At 35.6% G+C, this 21,688-nt stretch overlaps 1 protein-coding gene across 1 annotated transcript in view; it reads right to left on the reverse strand.

Moving 5' to 3' along the window:
• The window catches only part of MYO16 (myosin XVI), a 182,581-nt gene that overhangs the window by 99,623 nt on the left and 61,270 nt on the right, over nt 1-21,688 (reverse strand). The window contains exons 15-17 of the mRNA XM_027888682.1: nt 14,406-14,478; nt 5,101-5,253; nt 4,306-4,506 (exon numbers count right to left, since the gene is read on the reverse strand). Of these exons, the coding sequence (XP_027744483.1) occupies nt 4,306-4,506; nt 5,101-5,253; nt 14,406-14,478 (427 nt within the window). The remainder of the gene's footprint in view (nt 1-4,305; nt 4,507-5,100; nt 5,254-14,405; nt 14,479-21,688) is intronic.

Raw genomic sequence — 21,688 nt, forward strand, 5'->3', positions numbered from 1 at the left:
TGATTTCTTCCATGTGCAGCAGTTTACTTGTGTTTTGTGTTTTCCTCTTTTTTCATTCCAAAACAGCCAAGACAAAAAGAAAAAAATTCAGAGTCTCTCAGAACGATATCTTGCACACGTATTTTATCACAGGGGTTTTTTTTTGGTGGTGTTTTTTTTGTTTGTTTGGTTGGTTGGGTTTTTTTTTACTTCTGATCTATTATCTCTTCTCCTTTTTCTCTCAGTACTGCTTTTTCTGGAATGGTCTAAGGCTCATTATGCTTCGATCAATATTATGGCATGTTTAGTCTCAGGAAAAGCTTCTGAGCATAGAACTTAAGGGAGTGCGCAATACCTGAAAATTCATGACTACAATCAATCAAAAAGACTTCACAGTGGAAGAAAAGATATTTTTTCTGTGAGTATCCTGACAAAAAAAAAATTAAGGTATGCATATATTAGAGGTGTTTACAACTGCATGGATACATCTGTATCAGCTGTAATTCTCTCATAATATCAAGCTAGAGATGTCGGTTTTGTTCACAAGATGTGGTCTGTCAATTCCAGTTAAATATACAAAAGCAGGTTTTTTCAGTGAGTTAATAACTGCATTTTCCAGTGTAACTGCACTTCTAAATTTCTAAAATGCTACTGTGTCTGAGTAAAGAAGTGAACCCAATTGATTCTGGACATAAAGTACGGATGGAAAGGAGCCCAAATTACAAGGGTCATAAGAGGTTCATACCAGGGCCAAGATAGAATATTAGCTTTTTTTTTTTTTTTTTTTCTCTAAATGACTTGGAGTAGCAGCTCTTTCAGACTTACTGTGAACTACACTGTGGTTACAACTTTTGTTACCTAGGGAAATCAGGATGTCTGCCTTTACCTTCTAACACAGAGCCTGCATTCAGTGTGACTTCCTCCACAACTGCCAGCCTAGACACATCACCTGAATGCAAATGATTAATCCTAAAAGTGAAAATTTTATGTGCAATTACCTGTCACATTTTACTGTTAGATCTTTCTCTACCCTTTGGGTCTGAGTCATCTTTCAGTTATACTCATGTAAATAATGAGCAGCTTTACCAAGTTAAAGGAGTTACAATCAGTGAAAAACTGTGGTAACCGGGAATAAAATTAAGCCCCCTTGTTTAAAATTTTGACATCTCTGAAAGCAACAATGCAGAACAAGATTGCTCTACACTTCACTTACTTTAGACTCACTTATTTGATATCAGACTATAAAAATGGCTCTCAAAACCTGCCAAACTATACCATTTCTTTATACATGAAATTCTTATTTTTGAGTGCCAATAAACCCTGATATATTTAAAAGCCTGATGCTTTAACAGTTTTCATAAAGAATAAATCACAAATTACTTCTATAAAAAGGTACTAAATGTAGTAATAGCACAATCTAAAGAACAGCATCAGCAGTTTTAAATCCTAGTTTTTCATGTTTAAGTTATTAAGTTATGAAGACATATTAGGATCAGAATAATTTGTGTCATACTATCATTGGAGTTTATGTAAATACATATCATATATGTATTTCAATCTATAATAGCAAGATAACAGTTCCACAAGATACCAAAAATGCAAGCATCTTTAAGGATTTTGCTCAATCACTAACTATTAAAGTAGGAAGAGTTAAACACTTGCAAGAGAACTTTTCTGTTGTGCCAGGGCCAAGCATTTTACTGTTGTAAGGATGCAAAGAACAACCTCTGGAATAGTTCCTTGGCCAATGTAAATCAAAGGATCTCCATTGACTTTGAAAGAATGTGTGAATTTACATTACTTGGAGAGTTGTCTATTTGTTCATGCTTTTAGATTAAATGTCATTACTATTATTAGGAAAAGGTCAAAACGAGTGTCTATGTTATAACACAAAATCTAAACAACCATGCAAGGCTAAAACACAACGTTAATGAAAAGTGTCCTCTTTACCACTCACAGTTTAACTTTCAGAACTAGGCACCTGAAATGTTGGTCTTAACAAATCTTGCAAGTGCTTCTTCATACAATAAAACAAACACTTCTTTCATTTTGAAGAAATGTCCTAATTAGACTGGTTGTGATTTTAATGCAGCTGCCTTGCTGCTGCTTCCATGTCAGGTTTTGGGTTATGGAACCTTTTTGAGCTAAAAATTTGTATAAACAAACTGCATTAAAAATTACCTATGTAACAAGTATAAAAGTTTATAAATTAAATTAGACATCAGGAGTTCATGGCAAATTCTTGGTTGTACTGTTATTTAACCACTGTGGGCCCACACTCCTACTGAAAAGTCCCAGTAGTGGAGATATTCAAACCACTTTGGCAAATAATTTGAGTCTAAGTAGAAGGCCTTGTGATGAAAGAATAACCTCCAGGGAGTTATTCAGAGTATTTAGGTAAGGAATTTAAGCACTGCCCAAATAGTCTTAATCCTTTCCATTATTACCACATTTCTATCATTGGGAAGGAACAAATTTGCTTGCGTCAGAACACAAGACTTCTATCAGCTTCATTTCCAAATGAAGAGCCAAAAAATAGACCTGTCCTCATCTATACTGCTGTAAATAATCCTAATCCAGTTTAGGAAGCCTAAGCATGCATATTCCAACCTCTCATCTGTTCTGGAGAGCTCAGAACATACAGTGTTATCCTGAGATATGACAGAGCCAGCAGGTCTGGTTTTGGTGACTTGCAGGCAAGTCTTGAACACGCCATACGAATACCCACTACCAACAGTCGACTGACTGGGTGTTCAACAGTATAAATCTACTTCAAATAGTCATCATAGCAAAAAGCATGTCATCCAGTACCTTTAGCAGTACAGATTAGTTATTTTTCTGGTGTTCTTACCCTAGCAACCACTAAGAACTCACTTTAGAATCTAAACTAATTTTAAAAATCATGTGAGGGAAAGATTATCTGTCACAATAAACAGCAGAAACGATACCATTTTTATTTGAGAATTGTAATATGCATTCTAATCAAAAGACTTTATCATAGCTGCCCAATTTCTTCCTCATCGAACCCATTCTTTCTTCCTGTTGCTTAGGTAAAGAGAGGACCATCCAGGTGTCAGTTGTCTGGTTGTACTGAAGCACCTGCAGTTCCCATGCATCTTTAATGGAGGGTAATTATCAAGTGCTGCCACTAAATCCTGAAAAAGCTAGATTCTTTCTGCCTGATACAAGACTTTACTGAGATCTCAAGTTTAAAGTGACCTACTGTGTAAAGTCATCAACTAGTAACACTTGCAGTTACATTTATAAACAACACAGTGTATACGATCATGATTGGGTTGTTCTGAAGCACAAATATGCTATATGCTATTCACAAAGATTCAAAGGGATTTCATCAGTGGATGGATATCTCATAGAATCATCTGCATAAGACTTAGAAAGTGTGAAAGTACATAGAACAAGTTGTTCAGATGTGAAAACTCATAATATGTCAAGACTTATTTCTGCAGTCTTCGGTCTATGTTCTCACATGATTTCAATGGAAATTTTGGAATAGTGGTAACTCAGTGACCCTGTTCCATTGTGCCCTTACATTCCTTAGCTAACTTCAAATATCATTTTTTGAATAGAGAGAAGTGGCAGGATGTCAGATTAATCACAGAAGGACAAATCTCTCAGATTATCTAAAACAATTATTATCCTTTTTAACACATCCCTAATTTGCTTGCTTTGAGTTGTGGGTGGTGGTGGAGACATGTGAAAATGAAGTATTGGAGAGAAAAGGATAAAAGGCCTATGTAAAAGAATTAAAATCATTACACTTTTTCCGTGAACACTGCAGAAGGGGAAATGCAAAATATTCATCTTATTTTACAACAATATTGAAAGACACTTAGTATGTTTTAAAAAAAATTATTATGACTACTAACAAAAACGTAGGGAGGTTGTTTTTGATTTTTTTTTTTTTACCAGATGTATGTTAGTATCCCAGGTATCTACATATATAGCAGAGGATCTTTACGGAACTTGTACTGTTCTGGAACATCTGAAGACAAAGTGACAGCCAACTAAAATGGCAATAAACATTTATGTTAAGGGATCTGATTCACCTGCTTCTACATGAAATGCTCACAGTGAAGATACAGTTTAGGAGCCAGAACTAGGCAGCCTGAATCCTGCATGCTATGATGTAAGCTACAGATTTTATACACCAGATATTGCATTGAGATTCTAAATTGTCCTCTGAAAATTTATCACTTGACAGTGAATTGTTATTTATAGCCAGGAGTTGGAGAAGCCATGTAATTTGTTTTGTTTTGTTTTAATTTTTTCATTAACTGCATGTAAATGATCATTCAAACAACTTACCCTCCCAGCATAATGCATAACAGTGAAGGTGGAGCCCAGATCCTTTGGGGCAAGGTTACCATTTCCATCTTTTGTGGAAGAATACACTGTATTTGTGTCTGAAGTATCCAGGTAAGACTGAATGCGTTTAGAAAGACTCTGTTCCACTGACCAAACAGATTGGCTTTCTTCATCCAGCACTGACAAAAAGCCTGACGGTTTCTGAAATGAAAAATAGATTTTTCTCATTTTATACAGGAGCAATAGAATTTCACTTGTTCCTTGCACAGTAACACAGTGCGTTATTTAGTAAACAGAAACACATATCACCTCAAAAAAAAGGAAAAATAAAAAGATTAAAATATTTTGGAAAGTGTTCAAGGCTATGCACAGAGGATAATTCTACAACAGATGTAAGGAACAATATTTCAGTTGCCAAAAATGGTCACTATTGATGATCTTCCAGGAAACTGATTAAGTTACTTCCTTCTTAGAAATTGTACTCAAGAAACTAGCTTCGGTTACTAAAGAAACTGTCAGGCTTACAACAGAGACTTTTCAGTCCTACAGCTGCATTATCAGCATGCCATGATACACAGATGCCACACATTAATTGGTACAGACAAGGAGTTTCTGTTGCATCTTCTTCATCCCTGGACTGTTAGCAAGCTCTGTTAGCCCCTGAGCTATGGTCTCTCTGGGCCCATAACCTTATCTAAAGATTCATAAATTGGAAAATGCAAGCAAGGTTGTATTAGTCTAACATGAAGAGACCATGTAAAAATATACATGGTGTAAAATGGATCTGGAAAGTACCTGAAAGAAAAAATCCAGGGCTGCAGTATGGTTACCAGGAGAATATACTGTTTCCATGGCAACTCCCTCTTGTACACATTCTGCTTGCTCTTGTAAGAAAAGCACTTCATTGATGTACTGGTGTATCTTCTCATTGGTCATGTTGACACACAGCTATTGTAAAATGAAGAAAAACAAGTGTATTAGAAGTTTACTGGATAATTCATCGATGTAGGTTTTACTGCCCATTTAATATTGAATTTGATGAAATGTCAATCCACAATATGTTATCTCTTGGTAGATCATAGATTTAGCAAGACTCTCGGGAAATTTACATTTTAACAGCTATTACTATTAAATTGGGAATACAGTTTTCTGCCTGCACAGTTCATTGTGAATTTCACATAAGAATTATCAAATACCAGCATTACAAAATTACTAACTCCACTGATCAAAATGGGGTAACTTTACTTACAAATTGGTACATTAAATATTCTTCTGCACTTTGTATTCAGGAAGCCTCTGCATACGTAACATGCTTTTAGAAAAAAATAACTACATATTTGTTTAAGATCCTTACTCTGCAGTTACTTCAATGCTAACAAAGACATTCAAAGTCTATTTCCAGATATAATGCCACTGAAGTCTAAAGCAGTCTCTGGAGAACTCATTCTGTTTTACCCAAATACATGTTATAAAACACCTAGGGACATTTTACTAGTGCTGCTCTCCATTTTAGAGATGTTCTAAGGGAAGGTTGGCAAGAAAATGGTGTTCAGTTGTAAGTTCAAAGTTGGAGAGATAAATAATGTATAAGCTGCTCAATTTTTTTTTTTTTATTGCCTTATAGGAGGTATAGTGCCAGTTTTGTAAACTAAATAGATGCACAGAAATCTGATTTTCAGTTAAAAACAGGTGGGAGTTGTATCAGCTTACTTTGGCTCTTTTTGTATTTTATTCAAAGCTCACCTGCAAAATTAGGTAAATATTTAATAACCTTGTGGAATAAATGTTTTAACTGTTTTATTGACATTGGAGTGGAAATTTTAGTGGAAAATTGTAAAATCTTCTCCAGTGCCATAACAGCTATGACCAAGAAATTAAGAAAACAGAAGCTCCTAAAAGGGTGAAAGAACACTTCGTATGAGGAATGACGCAAGGAATGCTTGCACACAGTCTCTTTTCAGACTAAACTAGTCACGTATTTGTGTTGGCCATAAACTATATCTTTCAAGAATAAAATGTGTAAAAGCAATTTCACCAACAAGTCATACTAAAAAGTATGAAGTATTTATATCAATCGTAAAATTACCTGGCTTAACATTCAGATTAGGAAAGAGAACTCAAGTAATGTGTAATAGTTGCCTGAATTTTCTATTAACACATCATGTAAGTATAGTCAACTTGCACTTGCTATACAATGAAATAGACTAGTGTGAATAACAGTAAGAAGAAATAAGACAAAACTCCATTTTACAACCAAATATCTATTATTAACTATTTTTACCAATACATAATAGTGCAGAAAAAAGATAGCCTCGAATAAAGCCATTATTTCTTTTGAAGTGAGATTTATAAAGGTTCAGATTATTATCTCATTTACTGAAAATGGAAGTATACAATAGACTTACACTATGTACTACTTTAATAGAAAAGACAACTTTTTTAAACCTGTGGCAGGCAAAAGGTTCTTTACTGGTCACTTTTGGAATTCTAATTTTAACTACAAAATCTTCCCAAAAGCTTCTTAACATTATTTTATAAGGCAGACAAGCTTACAGTTTGCAGGATATGGTAAAGCCTTGAAGTGATGCGTACTGTGTACACTTTTATTTGTAGATGAGTTATATAGAGAACCAGGTCGTTCAACTTTACACAGGTATATTTTACTATAAGAAAAGTTGTCAAAATCCCTATAAACTCAAGCTTACTTTTAATCTTGAGCCAATCTCTTAAAATACATAAATAAAAAATAAAGTACTTGAGAACCTGGTTGTGCAGGAAAATTATTGAACTACCAAGGGAAAGACTTTCTTCGACATGTCTTAAAAAGATCTAATAAATAGCACTGGTTTTAAGTACCAAAAAAAAAAAAAAAGTAGTTCTTTAAAGTATTCATACATAGCATGCTTAGATGATAAAAGAGCCCCCACATTTTTTAATGCTACTGATCAGTTTATTATGGCATACACTGGTGTGCTTCTTAGCAACACAAGCAACACTGTCGTTCAGATTGGCAGACTTGCAATGATGACAGTAAGGTACCGCGAACCCCCCCAGAAAGCAAGTTCAAGCACTTATACAAACTGCAAGCTGCTCTCTCTAGCAGTAGCTGAGAATAACAGCTCTGCAGAATGAGAACCAGGATGCCAGCCAGAGACTGCTGGAAAGCAAGACATTCTGACAAGACATTCTGATCCTATCTTTCTCCATTTCAGTGTTTTATACAACCTGCTGGGAAAAAGAAATAAAATGAGTATTTCAAATTAAACGTTTGACACTGGTTGACATAATAGTTAAAACAGCTGAAATGTAGGAATGGGATAAAAATGAACTAAAGTAGCTTTGTGACCCAATTTCTTTTGCTTCATGTCTAATTAGTATTACATAAAACAATGATGTATTTTCTGTCTAAAGATTTGAAAAGTTCAGAGACCTGCATTTTTTAAAACATGCATTTAATTGCACCCATGAAAACTGGATGAATATATAGCAGTAATAAGTAAAAAAACTCAGAGAAATATTTATCTATAAAACAAGTATTTGGGGAATACCTTTAAGAACTGTGTATTTGTTTTACCTTGCAGCAGTACTTAACATTACCTATGATACTTTTTATCATTAAACATTGTTAAATTGTTCTTGACATGCATCTCATGGGCTCCATTTTATGTCTCTTCTGTATGGCTCCTTCTACCTTCCCTTTCTTTCTAATCTTAACTCATTATCATGTCTCAGTGAAAACAAATACAATATATATTTGTCCAAGTCTTCTTTAAAAAGTCCTTTTAGAATATTAATAGAAGAAAAATTATTCTTGTTCAAGTATAGAGAAAGAACAACTTGCAGAATCATCACCCAAATTGTAGATTTTGGAAGAAATTATAGTGGCATTCCGTAAAAGCAGTAAATATTCATTACATTAAACAGTATTAGCTCAGTCTCTCTTTTACTGAACTTGACCAATTTGCACTATAAAGAATAAGCTAAATAAAAATTTAGGTAGAATACAAAAATTGCACTGTGCTCTAAAGACAGAAAAGCACCTATGACTAATGAAATTTTTCTGCTCTCCACTCTGTTCATTTTCCTGCTCTTATGCCTATTTGAATAGGTGTAACCAAAAATGGAATTTGTGAAAAGAAAACTTTGTGACTGTCAATGAGTGAGGGATGGATGGATGTAAAGACCTTCTGGAAAGCTCATTTACATCCTTCGGTCATGCAGAAAGATTAGCCCTCCCAAGGGATGTGCATTCAGAGCACAGAACAAGGCTTACAGTTGTCGTATCAATACATCTATTGGGCCTTATGTTATGTCCAGAGATAATGACACTACAACAAAAAATTTAATCTGGTGGAGTGCTCTAGCATTTCTCAAAAATGCAATTTCTAAGACAACGAAAAGCAGAATCATCTTCTTGAGGTTTGACTCACCTAATGTTGATACTCACTGATTTTTCAGAAGTATCTTCATTGCTGTTCCCCTTTATATCTGCTAACCAAATATTTCAATGTCCTTTTTTTTTTATGTGTAGTACCAATCAGAATATTTCTAAAGACTTTATAACAAAACTAGAACCCATAATATTTCTTCCACTGCTTTTTAGGGCTAATAGCATCTAACACAGATTTCTTGTTCTCCATGCAGCTCCAACAAAAATTCAAACATAGTCCTTCTACCTGTGTCAGAAGATGTTTATTTCACTGGGTATCCATGTAATCTCTGGGGTCAGTTGCCTTTAGCTGATCTGTGTTCCTCAAATGACATAAAAATGCTATAATAAAACTTTATTACAGGCTGTCATTTGAGAAGCCTTCCACAAAGGAAGGTCTGAAAAGCCCCTCGAAAGAGGGGCACTATTCAGTACAAAGTGGAATAGGCCCCCACTTGATTTTGCACATATAAAAGTATTAAACAAACAAGGAAACAAACATCAAGTAACAACAGTATTTTCTTGAAAGAGTTTGGAATTGTTCTGAAACTAATTAATTCTGAAATAGTTTCAGAATTATTATTTCACTCATAATGCTGACCATCAACTAAGTACTGTAGGATAAAAAAGGGTGCCACTATGGAGAAGTAAGATATCAGATAATAAATGTCCTTGTGAAGCATTTCACCAATCAATCACAAACTGAATTGAGCTGAGAATTGCAGTTTGAGGTAAATTATTTTATTTTTGGCCACAAAACATCTACTTTAAAAGAATAAAGAAAAAAAAATACACATTGGTGGGTAACACTGTTTTTCCAGTGGCTGACTGGACCACTGGACAGAGAATAGTCCTGTACAAATGGAAAGAAATGTGTACACTAGAAAGAAGACCAAAGAGACTTTAAGGGAAGAGCACACCGTGCATGACAAAAGCCATGCATAGTGTAAGATCCTCAGGAACTGGGTCTAGAAACAATTTAAAATACAGGATTGCCAGGGCCCTGAGGGCAGGAATAGGCTTTTATAGCCCTCCTCATCTTTTCCTGGGACCCCCCCAAGCCCTGCTCAGGGACCAGTCTAAGGTGACACCTTAGCATGGAGACTAGCAACTCTGACTTAGAAATACATCATTATTTTTCCTTGCTAAATGCTGAATTAACATACTAAGCACTGTCCATCATCCTATGGGGAATAAGGAATACTCCAGCACTGGGAACACAGTGGAACTGCATTAAGTCCCTACATAGTATCAGAGCTCTGTGTGCACCAGCAGCTTCCTATTTCACAGAGCCATGTAGGACCATCTATTTATGCTCTGCACAGGCAAAACCAAAGAAGTTTCATTTCTTCTGCATAAAACAAAATACTGAAATGCTCTTTCAGACTGTTCAAATGCAAAAACCTAAATGCATGAGATCCCATCTGCTATCACTGAGACTGCAATGACTATAGAGAAGTTAAATCATGTAACTTTTGTCTATGCATATCCATCCATCTTCAAAACAGGCAACATGACCTTACATTTGCCGTCTAATGACTGAGACAGTGGAATTTAATATAAAATAATCTGTTATGGATGTTTTGACTAGGAAAGGTTACATGACAAAATGTAGTGTCAGCAGAGTTAACTTTAGAAATACCACGCTGAGAAGTTAAAATCTACCACACCTAATAATAGAAATAGGCAAAAATTTCAACACAGTTGGGTTCTACAATCTCTTCTGCTTCACCATAGTGCCTCTGAAGAAAAGTCCTGAGTGGGGCAGGCAATCCTCTCTGCTCTCAGATCCAGCTGGCTCCTGTCACGAGAGATATGCTGGATGGAGCTGCCATGGAAGCTGTGCCTCTCCCAGAGCTCTACTGCAGCACACAGATAATGTGCACATACTTTAATGGGTGTAGAGTTGAATGAGAGTCAAGAGACACTTGACTGTTCAAGTGACCTACAGTACTAATCCAGATAAATCACTTATATTTCCTATAAAAAGGATAATATATGCATACTTTCTTCTGCAAAACTTAAGAGGCCTATAAAGGCAAAAAATGCCATCCAAGAGTTGAACATGTTGTTTAGCAAGAACTAAGTATTTTTTTCAGTTTACCACTTGAATTAGACATCAGAGAGAGAAGACTACTATAGTCCATTTTACTGCATTATTGGTCTTTATGATTAGAAAAAGTTTCTTTATCCAGAGAGAGGGTGTTTGGGCACTGGAACAGGCTTCCCAAGGAAGTGGTCACAGCACCAAGCTTGACAGAGTTCAAGAAGAGTATGGATCATACTCTCAGGCACAAGGTGTGACTCTTGGGGATGGTCCTGTGCAGGGTCAGAAGTTGGACTTGATGATCCTTGTGGGTCCCTTCCAACTCAGCATATTCTGTGATTCTGTGGTTCCACTACTACAGACCTCCATTTCGTTAAAAAGACTTGACTTTGTGCAGGGGACAGAAAAGCTACTCTTGCTGTCTATAATCTGTTTCCTCTCCTATAATACAGTTTTCTTAGAAAAAAAATTGGGGGAAAATGGTACAGGCAACTATCCCTCCTGTTTATTGCTTGTTACGTTCACCGGTCGTGAGTTCGTTAAGTTTGTGGTCAAAAAATACACTAGCCTAAGGGTATAACGAAGGTTGTAGCATTCCTTGACTGTATTATTTGGAGTTATGCTGTGAAGTAACCATAAATAAGATCTAACCTAGTTTTAAATTCTTCTCTAAAAGAGAAGTAGATATTACTACTTTTAAAGGGGTGCAGATTAAACCGTAAACAAATATAGTCCCTCTCAAACAGGGAAACCTAGGAAAACATTGAAAATTAACACTGAAACCTGCCATGGCTATTTTTGGTAGAGCACTCATATTTCCTGAAATTACCAAAAAATGAAGGCCATTTCTGTATAGAACAGGAAAGAGAAATCTGTGCTCACTTCTGACCATGTTCCAGTGTTGCTGTATACAAAGCTGTTCTGCCACAGCAGGTATGCAGCTGCTCTAGGAAAACGCTGTTCCCAAGCTAATGATCAGTGCTAGGAAGTGATGTAAATTGTAATTGGGTGAGATAAAAGTGTACTGTAGTAATTTACCACAGCTCAGCTGACAAACAGTACCTTATTGAGTCCTGGTAATTCAGAAGTTTTCAGTCTTTATTGAGCAATGACTCTTTCAGACAGTGGCTTCTAAAAATACTGCTTCTTATCTTTCAGCTTTTAAATTTCACACCAATAATCAAAACTCTACTCACTATTGCTTATTCCACACACTTATTTACTGTTATTTTAGAATTATACATCTTGGAGTAAATAAGTAATTCTACCTGGTTTATCTCTTGATGTCTACCTGAAAACAGTATCACTGTTCTGTCTTAAAATTACCTTTTAAAAAAAAAGCTTTTTTTAAAAAAAAGTTTATTGAAATGATTTGCTTAAACCCACATGTAATTTAGTACCTTAGTGCTCTCTTAATTATGATATTAGACTATCAATTAATCTGATATGAAGCATCAGAAAGATTCACACAGTTACTTGTAATATCCCCAGTTTTGGGCAATCAGGAAGTTTTAATTTTTCTTGAAAACAGTTTAATTTTGTTTCCTAGAAAACAGGAAAACAGATATCACAAAGAATGCCTTATCATAGGCTAATTTGAAACAAAAGTTTCATTTTCTCCAAAATTACTTTCATAATGCCATTTTAAAATATGCTAATCTAAATATGATTGCAAAATAATTTTTATGGCTCCACCAGTGTCTGGCTGTAACATCTAATGTTAACATTCTGCAATCACAAGCCTTGACACTGGGCATGTTTGCAGACATGATGCAATGTTTTGCATGAGGACCCTATCTGGGCTAGTAAGACTGTTTATTGTTAGGGTTAACAAGCCTAGGCAGAATACTGAGCAAGGCTAGACTGCTAGACAGTTCCAACTTTGAAGTTCAGGCTGTTTGGGGTATGTCTGCATGATTACATTGCACCATGTGGCGATACAAACCGGTTCTCTTCATTGATACTGCAACCTATCACTTCAGGAATCAGGTATGTTAATTGCATTTCAGAGTTCATATAAGAATGAACTCTCTAATTCCCTCACCTCTATTTTGTCTTTCCAGGAATACAGTTAAGTAGATTCTGAGATAATAAGCAGATTATTACTCAATATTATTCAACAAAATGCCCTCAGTACAGGTGGAGGGACAGTAAGTGCCTCTTGAAATATATTTATTTAGAAAAAATAAAATAAAAACGCAAAGTTGACTTTAAAATTATCGTTTTTGCTATGCAGAAATCATAAATTACTTTCTACTCATTTTTCTTTATATCTTTTTTTTTTTTTTTCTGCAAGTATCCTCTGCAGTCATTAAGCAGAAAATTACTTACCCCAGAAGCTGGAATTCAAAGTATTTCATGATGTAATTGCAAATCTTATAAGAGTTTCATGACAAAAACACAATGCAGAACAGAGTCAAAGGAAAATAACCAGTAAGTCCCAAGATGCACCCCTCTCTTTTGAAAAGCATTCAAATTGCACAGAATACTTCATCCTTATTAAGCAGAAGGCTTTATGGATTTTTTTTCCAGATATTGTCTGTTAAAATGTTTTTATTTTTCACTCTGTATTTTCCCCCACAGCAGGAATTCACACTCAGTAAATGACTGTGAATACTGGCACACATCAATAGTCCTTAATCCAGCAAAAGTTCAAGCAAGGTAGAACTGTAACAGCAAAAAGAACACTGTGAGAGGGGAACTGCAGTATATTTTATGGCCTCCTTACACGCTCTTTTGAAGGTACAGGCAAACCCATCATGCTTGTGATTTTAAACACTTGGAAATTGGATAGCAATGCAAATATGCTATACAGGCTGAATGATGTGGCTTTGTGACTTCTATGTCATTAGAAAGAGGAAGTTGAGGCATAAAACAATGGATTGACTAGGATGAAGGGGTAAATTCTGATTTTAAACAATAACAAGTCCTTTGTTGCTCCTTATGCCAGTCTATTCTTTTCTATGCTTTGATTTTCTATTCTATGCTTTGATTTTCTTCTGCTACATTACAAAATGAATAACTGAACAATAAAAGACACCTCTTTCAGTGTGTTGTGTGGAGTCACTAATGTTTTCTGAAATATGTAATTCACGAGAGCTTTGGTGTTCAGAGACTAATGTTGAAAGTAGGCAAACAGCTTAAAGCACGCTTGATATTTAAATGAATTTTTAAGCATATTTCCACTTATTTGACATGGATGAAATTCAATTCTTTTAAAACTCACATGTTGTAAAGTCACACATATGTGAATCTGCCAGTAATGGCACTTAGCATAATGTAGCATTTTCATTCTATTTTTTCGGCAAGGCATCTGAAGACCTTTTGATCTTTCTTCCAATTCAGCGTATTGTCCTGCTACTTACTGATCTAACCGAAATATAACTTCCACAGGCATGAAAACAGACAACACTATTTCCCTCAGATTGTTCAAAATCATTATGGTACATATTTACTGGATTATTTAAAAATCATCAACAGCTGTTGATGACCTGGATATAATTCACACACATATAGGCTGAATGGGAAAAACAATATTTATGAGAAAATTTTCACCTTCATCTATATTTATATTCTGATCCAAACCCCATTTAGTTAAACATTCAGCAAAAAATCAACACTTACCTGTTCAAAAGTATTCTTTTGAAATTCTTCAAATCCAAAAATATCTAACACTCCAATTTCAAATACCTGGTCACTGGGAAGAAAAGATATTACCAATAATAAGAATTCAAGCAAGCAAATAATACAGCCACTGTTTCTGACAAAAGTATGTTTGTTCTGGGACACAAGCAGGTTGTATTTCAAAAACATGGGATGAAATACACAAGCAGACCATGTACAGAACAGAACTAAAATTCTACTCACCAACCTACTGTATTGAACAGAAATAAAAAAGCAGGGTTCAACATTGTTTTAGTAGTCATGTAAAAACTAAATTTGTGAGAGAAGGAGAAAATCTTAGCTTCTTTTAAGTCCAGTTTCTAAAAGTATGGGTACCCCTTTGCTCATATAAGAGATAGCCATTTAGGAAAAATCTCCAAAATTCTTGGTTTCACTCAGTTACCCTTTCCAGTTTATATTTCGTTGGCAGCCAGAATCTAGGTGTACTTCAAAGGAAACCTGTTAAGCCCAAGCCCCAGACCAAGCCCTCTCTTATGCCAGCATCAAGCAGAAGCTGAGAGCTTGGGCTGCAGAAGAAGTTACATGTCTCCTGGGAAAGAACAGCCAGGGTTAAGGTTTGAAGAAGTTTTCTTCTCTGTATATATAAAAGAGTACTTGTTGACAGTGTATCTAATTTGTCATGTGTCACTGCATGCATTCAGGGAAGGGCTTTTATTTTGGCCAAGTGGAAGGATTAGGGCAGAGCAGTCACCTAGGATTTGGACAGGAGAAATGGGAAAGGGACCAAGGTGTTAATATTCTGTACTTACTTGGGACTGAGTCACTGTAAACCTGATCTGGAGAGGAAACTAAGTTCACTACAGTGAGCAAAATGAATGTTTTGGGATATTCTGTTGCCTATTTTGCAAGGATTTGAGAACTCCATATGAAAGATCTTGGTTCACTGAGGCTAGATTTTTTTTTTTTTTAATTTTCTTACCAGCATTATCAGAGAGAGAACATAAAAAGTGTGTTGCAGTCAAAAATTTGTTGCAATTTGCCTATGTGAATGCATGGGACTTTCTCCAGAGTGAAATGATATGCAGCAGGATGAAGGACTTTGTAGTATATCTGATGGTTTTCTGGAACAGGGAAAATCAGCAAAAGAAAAATCACTCAGTTTCCTGAGAAAGGATAGGGACACTATCTAAAGCAGGTAAGTTTTCCTTTCTCTTTGTCAACATAATTTGTAAACTTACTTATATGCATGCAAATAATGTAGTAGGCTGCTGGTTCTGAAATCTACTTTTCCATCTACATTTTTTCTCTATATTCTATGTTTCCTCTATGTCTGAATCTATGTGTATGTCAGGATATAGACATAAAGGAGAAAAAGATGAACCACTGTTGAAGTACTTCAGTATAGTTCTATTGCAGTCATTGTAACTACTAACATTTCATTAGGTAACAATCCAGCCCTCAAAATAAATTCCCATATAACAAACCAAAAATGTAAAATTGTTAAAAGAAAAGCGCATTACAAAACAAGCTGGGAAAAACAATCCTCAGGGACAAGCAGAGCCTTTTCCAGAAATCATACCCAAGAAGTCTGTCTTCATTTCTAAGGCACACTAATTCAACGCACTACTGATTGTCACAAGACTCGCTATGTGCGTAAATGTCAGACATAGATTGCTACATAATAAATACGGTCTAGAATGACTTTGTTGGGCAGGAGAGGTTATTGGGAGGTCGATTAGCCTCCAAGGGAATTTCTACAAAAAGCATAAAGCTACATCACCACCTCCATCTCTAGCAATGACTCTAATTTGTGTTTTAAAATGTAAGCCTCATTCACAACTGCTCCTGATTAGAATAAGGTGTATGTTCCTTGTCGCAATGTGTTTTAAAACCTGTTCCTTTTTACAAAGAATTAGATGTTTTTAAAAAAACCCTACCTCAGACAAACTAATATTGAAAATCCAGAATTATTATGCTATTTAAACAGGTTTCAGAAAAAAAAAAAAAAAAAAAAAAGAGTAGTTTGAAATTTTTGTGTAATTTTTGATAAGTTTGTGGGTCTTTTTCTCCCACTTACATATAGCCTTCCTTATAGGAAGGCAAAATATGAACTCCTATGTATCACTGTACACCAGCTGAAATATTGCATTATATTTCGCAGTTTTAAAGAACTACTTAAACCAGACAGAACTGCTTATCCCTTATCTGTCCAATTCATTTAATAGATTTTCAGTTGGGTTGCTTACATAGCAGTTGAGTCCATGACTGTTATTTTGTCAAATTAGTCTCTTTTTCTTTCCCTCAAGGAATATATAAACATTTGCATAAGGAAAAGACCAATATAAAGTGACTTGATGAATTATTACAAGTCAGGCTAAACATGAACCTGGTCTTGGTTTCTAAAATGCTGTGTAAAATTCTTAGCAGTCAGCCTACTGCCTACCTCAAATAACATTCCTTGTGAAAACTGTGATATTTGCAAGAAATATCTTGACTTGCTGGAGATGCATTTGTTAACAAGAAGTCATGCCATGCCAGTGCTTTTATAAAAGCCACTTGATAATTCTTAGGAGATGCACACACAACATGAAAAGAGCTAGAGGTTTTACATAATTAATATCTTGCCTACGGGGCAAGTATAACAGAACAAGGCTCTATATCCTCTACAATAGTGACATTTTACTATTACATTGTGGTATTTATGTGCAAATCTATCCAACCATGATAATAATTTTCTGTATTAAATTGTTGCTCAAATTTTGAAAACTAAATAACAAATGACAGCACAACATCAAAATTAAAAGCATTGTTTCACATGTAGTTGCAAATTACTTGGGGGTTTTTAATTTTTCGTCTCGTTTTTCTTTTTTATTTATACTACTTTTCTTCTCAGAAGGAGGGTCCCTATCTGTTTTTATTGGCTGGTTGTCAATCATATTAATTCTAGCAAAGTTACATTCCTTAAATTAATCATAGCAGAGATTCCCAAGGCAAAATAAAACATGAATGATCCCATGTTTACAAATCAAAGGTCATTTCTAAAAGAACAAATATCAGAAAAAAAAGCACTTTTTTGTTCTGAAAGATTCCCTCCTTTAATTTTATTATTTTACGGTAACTAATAATCACTGACACATTTCCTCATTATGTTTCAGATATTCAGTATTTACTATGTTTAAATAAAAGAACTACAGTTTTAGTAGGGACTAAGACTTTGATTTGAAGTTTGACAATATTTCCTAGCATTGAAATTAGAAAAAAATTATTTTGCCAACATTTGAACATTTTTGCCAACTTTTTTATCTCTTAGACCAGTACATATGTTTGAATAGTTAAAAACAAGCATGGATGTTCTCTATAGCTCATTTTGGTTTTCTTATTTCCAAAACAGCATTTCAACTGATAATATTGTACAATGCCTCCTGTTTTTCCTCAGAACAATATCTCTGTAAAGATGTCCTTATAAACTAGGAATATCTTTTTGATCTTGTACAATTAACAATTGTATTATTAATTAAGAAATTCTTGGCAGCTCCTAAAAACAATACAGAACATACAGAAGACATCCTGTCTAACGATCTACTGCCTTGGTAGACTTCTTGCCACTTATCAAGGGATGCCACCTTTCCTGGTAAGGTGAAGAGAATGCCCTTTACAATACGTCTGACCCATTGCTTCAAACAAACCTACAGAATGTTCTTTGATCACTTTTTTTTTTTTCATCACAGACAATTTTTAGTTCTGAAATCCATGGGGTTCATTCTCATTGTTATTTTTTGCAATCTGCCTGCATAAAGCAGTGAGGTGAATCTCTTGTGGGAGGGTGATCTAATGTTTTCATCTGACAAAAAATATAATGTTTCTTGCTCTTCCTCCAACTTCTCCCAGTAATGAGGAAGCAAGTCAATAGGCTTATGTCTGATCTGGATAAACTAGAAGTGATACTGATTCATGAGGAAATATTCCTAAGATTAGATGAAGTGTATAATCTAACCTTCAAATTAGACCCTTGGAATCCTAATTAAGAAGCCCTTAGTTTTCCCACAGGGACAGATTACACCCGTTGTCTTAAACACAGTTCTTGAAGGGAACAAGTTGAATACTCCCAGTTGGAAATGTTCTTCATCATGAACAATTACTAAACAAAACTAATTTCTGTAACTTTTGAGAGAGCTCTGTCAACATTCTGAGACTTTTGGTGTTATTGCAATGTCTCAGGTATCTTGCTCAACAACTGTAATTTTTCTTTTGATACTACCTTACCCAGGTGGGAGTGGTACATACAAAGACAGTGGTTGGACATATCAGAAAAACACTGGCTCCATATCTGACAAACATTTCTTTGAGTGACTTGACAGGTATGGCAGGAAGGAAGAAGTACGCTTGCTAATAGTCTCAAGATCCATAGCTTTCTCTTCAGTAGCACATACTATTCCCAGGTCTTTCAAGTAAAAATTGTTCTACGCTTTAAAAAATGAGATTATTTTGTTTAATGAAATACTAGAAATTATCCAAATTAAAACAGAGTTCAAAATATATTATGCACCAAATTATATTCTATGCTTTGTATTGCTTGTCTGTTTTAAAGACTTCTCAACCTCTACATAAAGAAAAAATATTCATTATGCTGTGAGTTCATGTTCTGAGAATGAAGTTGTTTTCCCTCCTTCCTGCACTCCCAGCACTCTTCTGCTGGATTCAGTAATAGATGAATAAATGGTTTAGTTTATGCTCCTTTTTTTTTTCTCATGCTGGGAAGATTTCTATTCCAGAATATCTTATTCTATAATCATATAATGTATCAGATAATGTACTAAGGATGAAGTAAACGAGACCTCTGAGATCTTTCCTCTGCCCAAATAAGTGTTCCCACTGCTACTCTTTGGCAATATTGGAATTTTGTTGCCTGTAAGAGTATAGAGTTAGAATATACAAGCTTTCAGAAAATACCTATTTGGAAATACTCTATATGCTCTATCTGCAACAGAAATCTATGGCTGACCTGGTGATACAGACAGAGAGCATAACTAAATGCCAGTTTTCTTTTCTTGTCTGTAACAAAGCAGGCACATGGCACTGGCCCCATCTTCAGGCTATATATGAATCACAGAATGGGTTACGTTAGAAGGGACCACAGTGAGTCATCTGGTTCAACCTCTCTGCTCAAGAAGAGTTATCCTAGAGCACATTGCACAGGATTGTGTTCAGACAGTTCTTGAATATCTCCAGTGAGGGAGATTCCACAACCTCTCCAGGCAATCTGTTCCAGTGCTCAGTCACCTGTCCAGTAAAGAAGTTGTTTCTCATGTTCAGATGCAATTTTCTGTGCATCAGTTTCTGCTTGTTGCCTCTTCTCCTGGCACTTGACACCACTGAGAAGAGCCTGGCTCCATCCTCTTGATATCCTCCCTTCAGATACTTATAGACATTGATCAAGTCCCCTCTCAGTTGTCTCTTCTTCAGACTGAACAGGCCCAGCTCCCTCAGCCTTTCCTCCTAAGAGATGCTCCAGTCCCTTAATCATCTTTGTTGCCCACTGCTGGAGTGCTCTGCAGGAGCTCCATCTCTCTCTTGTCCTGAGGAACCCAGAACTGAACACAGCACTCCAGATTGGCCTCACCAGGGCTGAAGAGAGAGCAGGATCATCTCCCTCAATCTGCTGGCAATTCTCTTTCTAATGCATCCCAAGATACCATTGGCCTTCTCAGCCACAAGGGAACACTGCTGCCTCATGGACAACTTGCTGTCCACCAGGACACCCAGGTCCTTCTATGCAGAGCTGCTTTCCAGCAGGTCAGCCCCAAGCCTGTATGGGGAGGTTATTCTTCCCCAGATGCAGGACCCTGCACTTGCACTTGTTGGATTTCAGACAATTCTTCTCTGCTCATCTCTCTAGACTTGTAGAGGTCCCTCTGAAAGGCTGCACATCCCTCTGGGGTATTGGCCACTCCTCCCAGCTTTGTGTCATCAGCGACCTGCTGAGGAGGCATCTGCCCCTCCATCCAAGTCACTGATGAATAGGTTAAACAATGCTGGATGCAGTATTGGACCCTGGAGGACACTGCTAGTAACAGGCCTCCAACTAGGCCCTTTGCCCTCTGGGACATGCTGTTCAGCTACTTTTTACCTAAAAAATATATATCAAATTTTTCTCAGCTTTTACCTACAAAGAGAGAAACTCTTTGCTAACTAGTTGATAAAACAACGTGCCTTCTACTTACTAGCAGACATGAAACATAATATGAAGATTTTCTCAAGCATATATACCTAATTAGCTCACTTTCCAACAGAAAAGAAAAACAATATTTCACAAGAGTTCACAGACATTCTTAAACCTCCATATATGAAAAGCCCTCTTGCAGAATGAGCCAGGAATTCTTAATATATTCTTAAGATATTTCATTACTTATTTGGATTACTAGATCCAACTTTGCCAATGTGCAATCAATTACCTTGAAATGCCACATTTAGGCAACCATCAATGCTAGTCTTTTATCTATAAAAGTGAAAATCAGCATATTTATTTGAAATGGAAGTAAAGTTTGAAGAGTTAGGAGTCTTAGGAAGAAACTCACCCAGGTTATTTTGGTAACAATAAAATCAGTAGAAAAGTGAATCTTTATATAGACAAGTGAAGATAAATAAATAATTTTTAAAAAATATAAGCACCTGTGAGAAATTTTAATAGCTTTCTTCTAATTCCATTCCAGGGGCCAATTACAGCAAAATAGTTTCTCCACAGTCATTTTTTTAAAAGTAATATCAAGATGAATAAAGTAACAAACCTTGCAACAAGTAATAGACCTTGCAACCAGTCTAAACTAGCATCTAAGGTTACAATTTAGTAAAAACTAGACAAAATTATAAGTATGTCTTTATGGAAGAGAACACTTTTAAAGATGTATTATCTCACTTAACAACATCACCAAAATTCTTGCTTTACGCCTATTGAATAGTATTGTACAGTAACAAATTTGCTGGGTTCTGGTAACACTTCTATCCTAAATTTCATACCTTTATAGCTTGGTCTTTGCAACTTTTCACAAATCATCTCCCCTTCCCTTAGATCTAATTATAATCATCACTTTTATTTTGTCTGAAACCCATCACAAGCTACTTCATAGTAAATCTACATCAATATTAAAGAACAAAATCAAATATTTCTACCATAAGAGTTAAACATGGATAACTAGTTCCCTCAAAAATGCTGAGGAATGTTTCTCTTAGAGTTACTAAGCCAAAAAATCTAATTTTATTGCTTCATAAATTCTCACTGAAGTGGG

Source organism: Empidonax traillii, unplaced genomic scaffold (genome assembly GCF_003031625.1).
Source record: "Empidonax traillii isolate 1590-97213 ecotype Southwest subspecies unplaced genomic scaffold, ASM303162v1 scaffold244:size1524873, whole genome shotgun sequence".
Taxonomy (NCBI): Eukaryota; Metazoa; Chordata; class Aves; order Passeriformes; family Tyrannidae; genus Empidonax; species Empidonax traillii.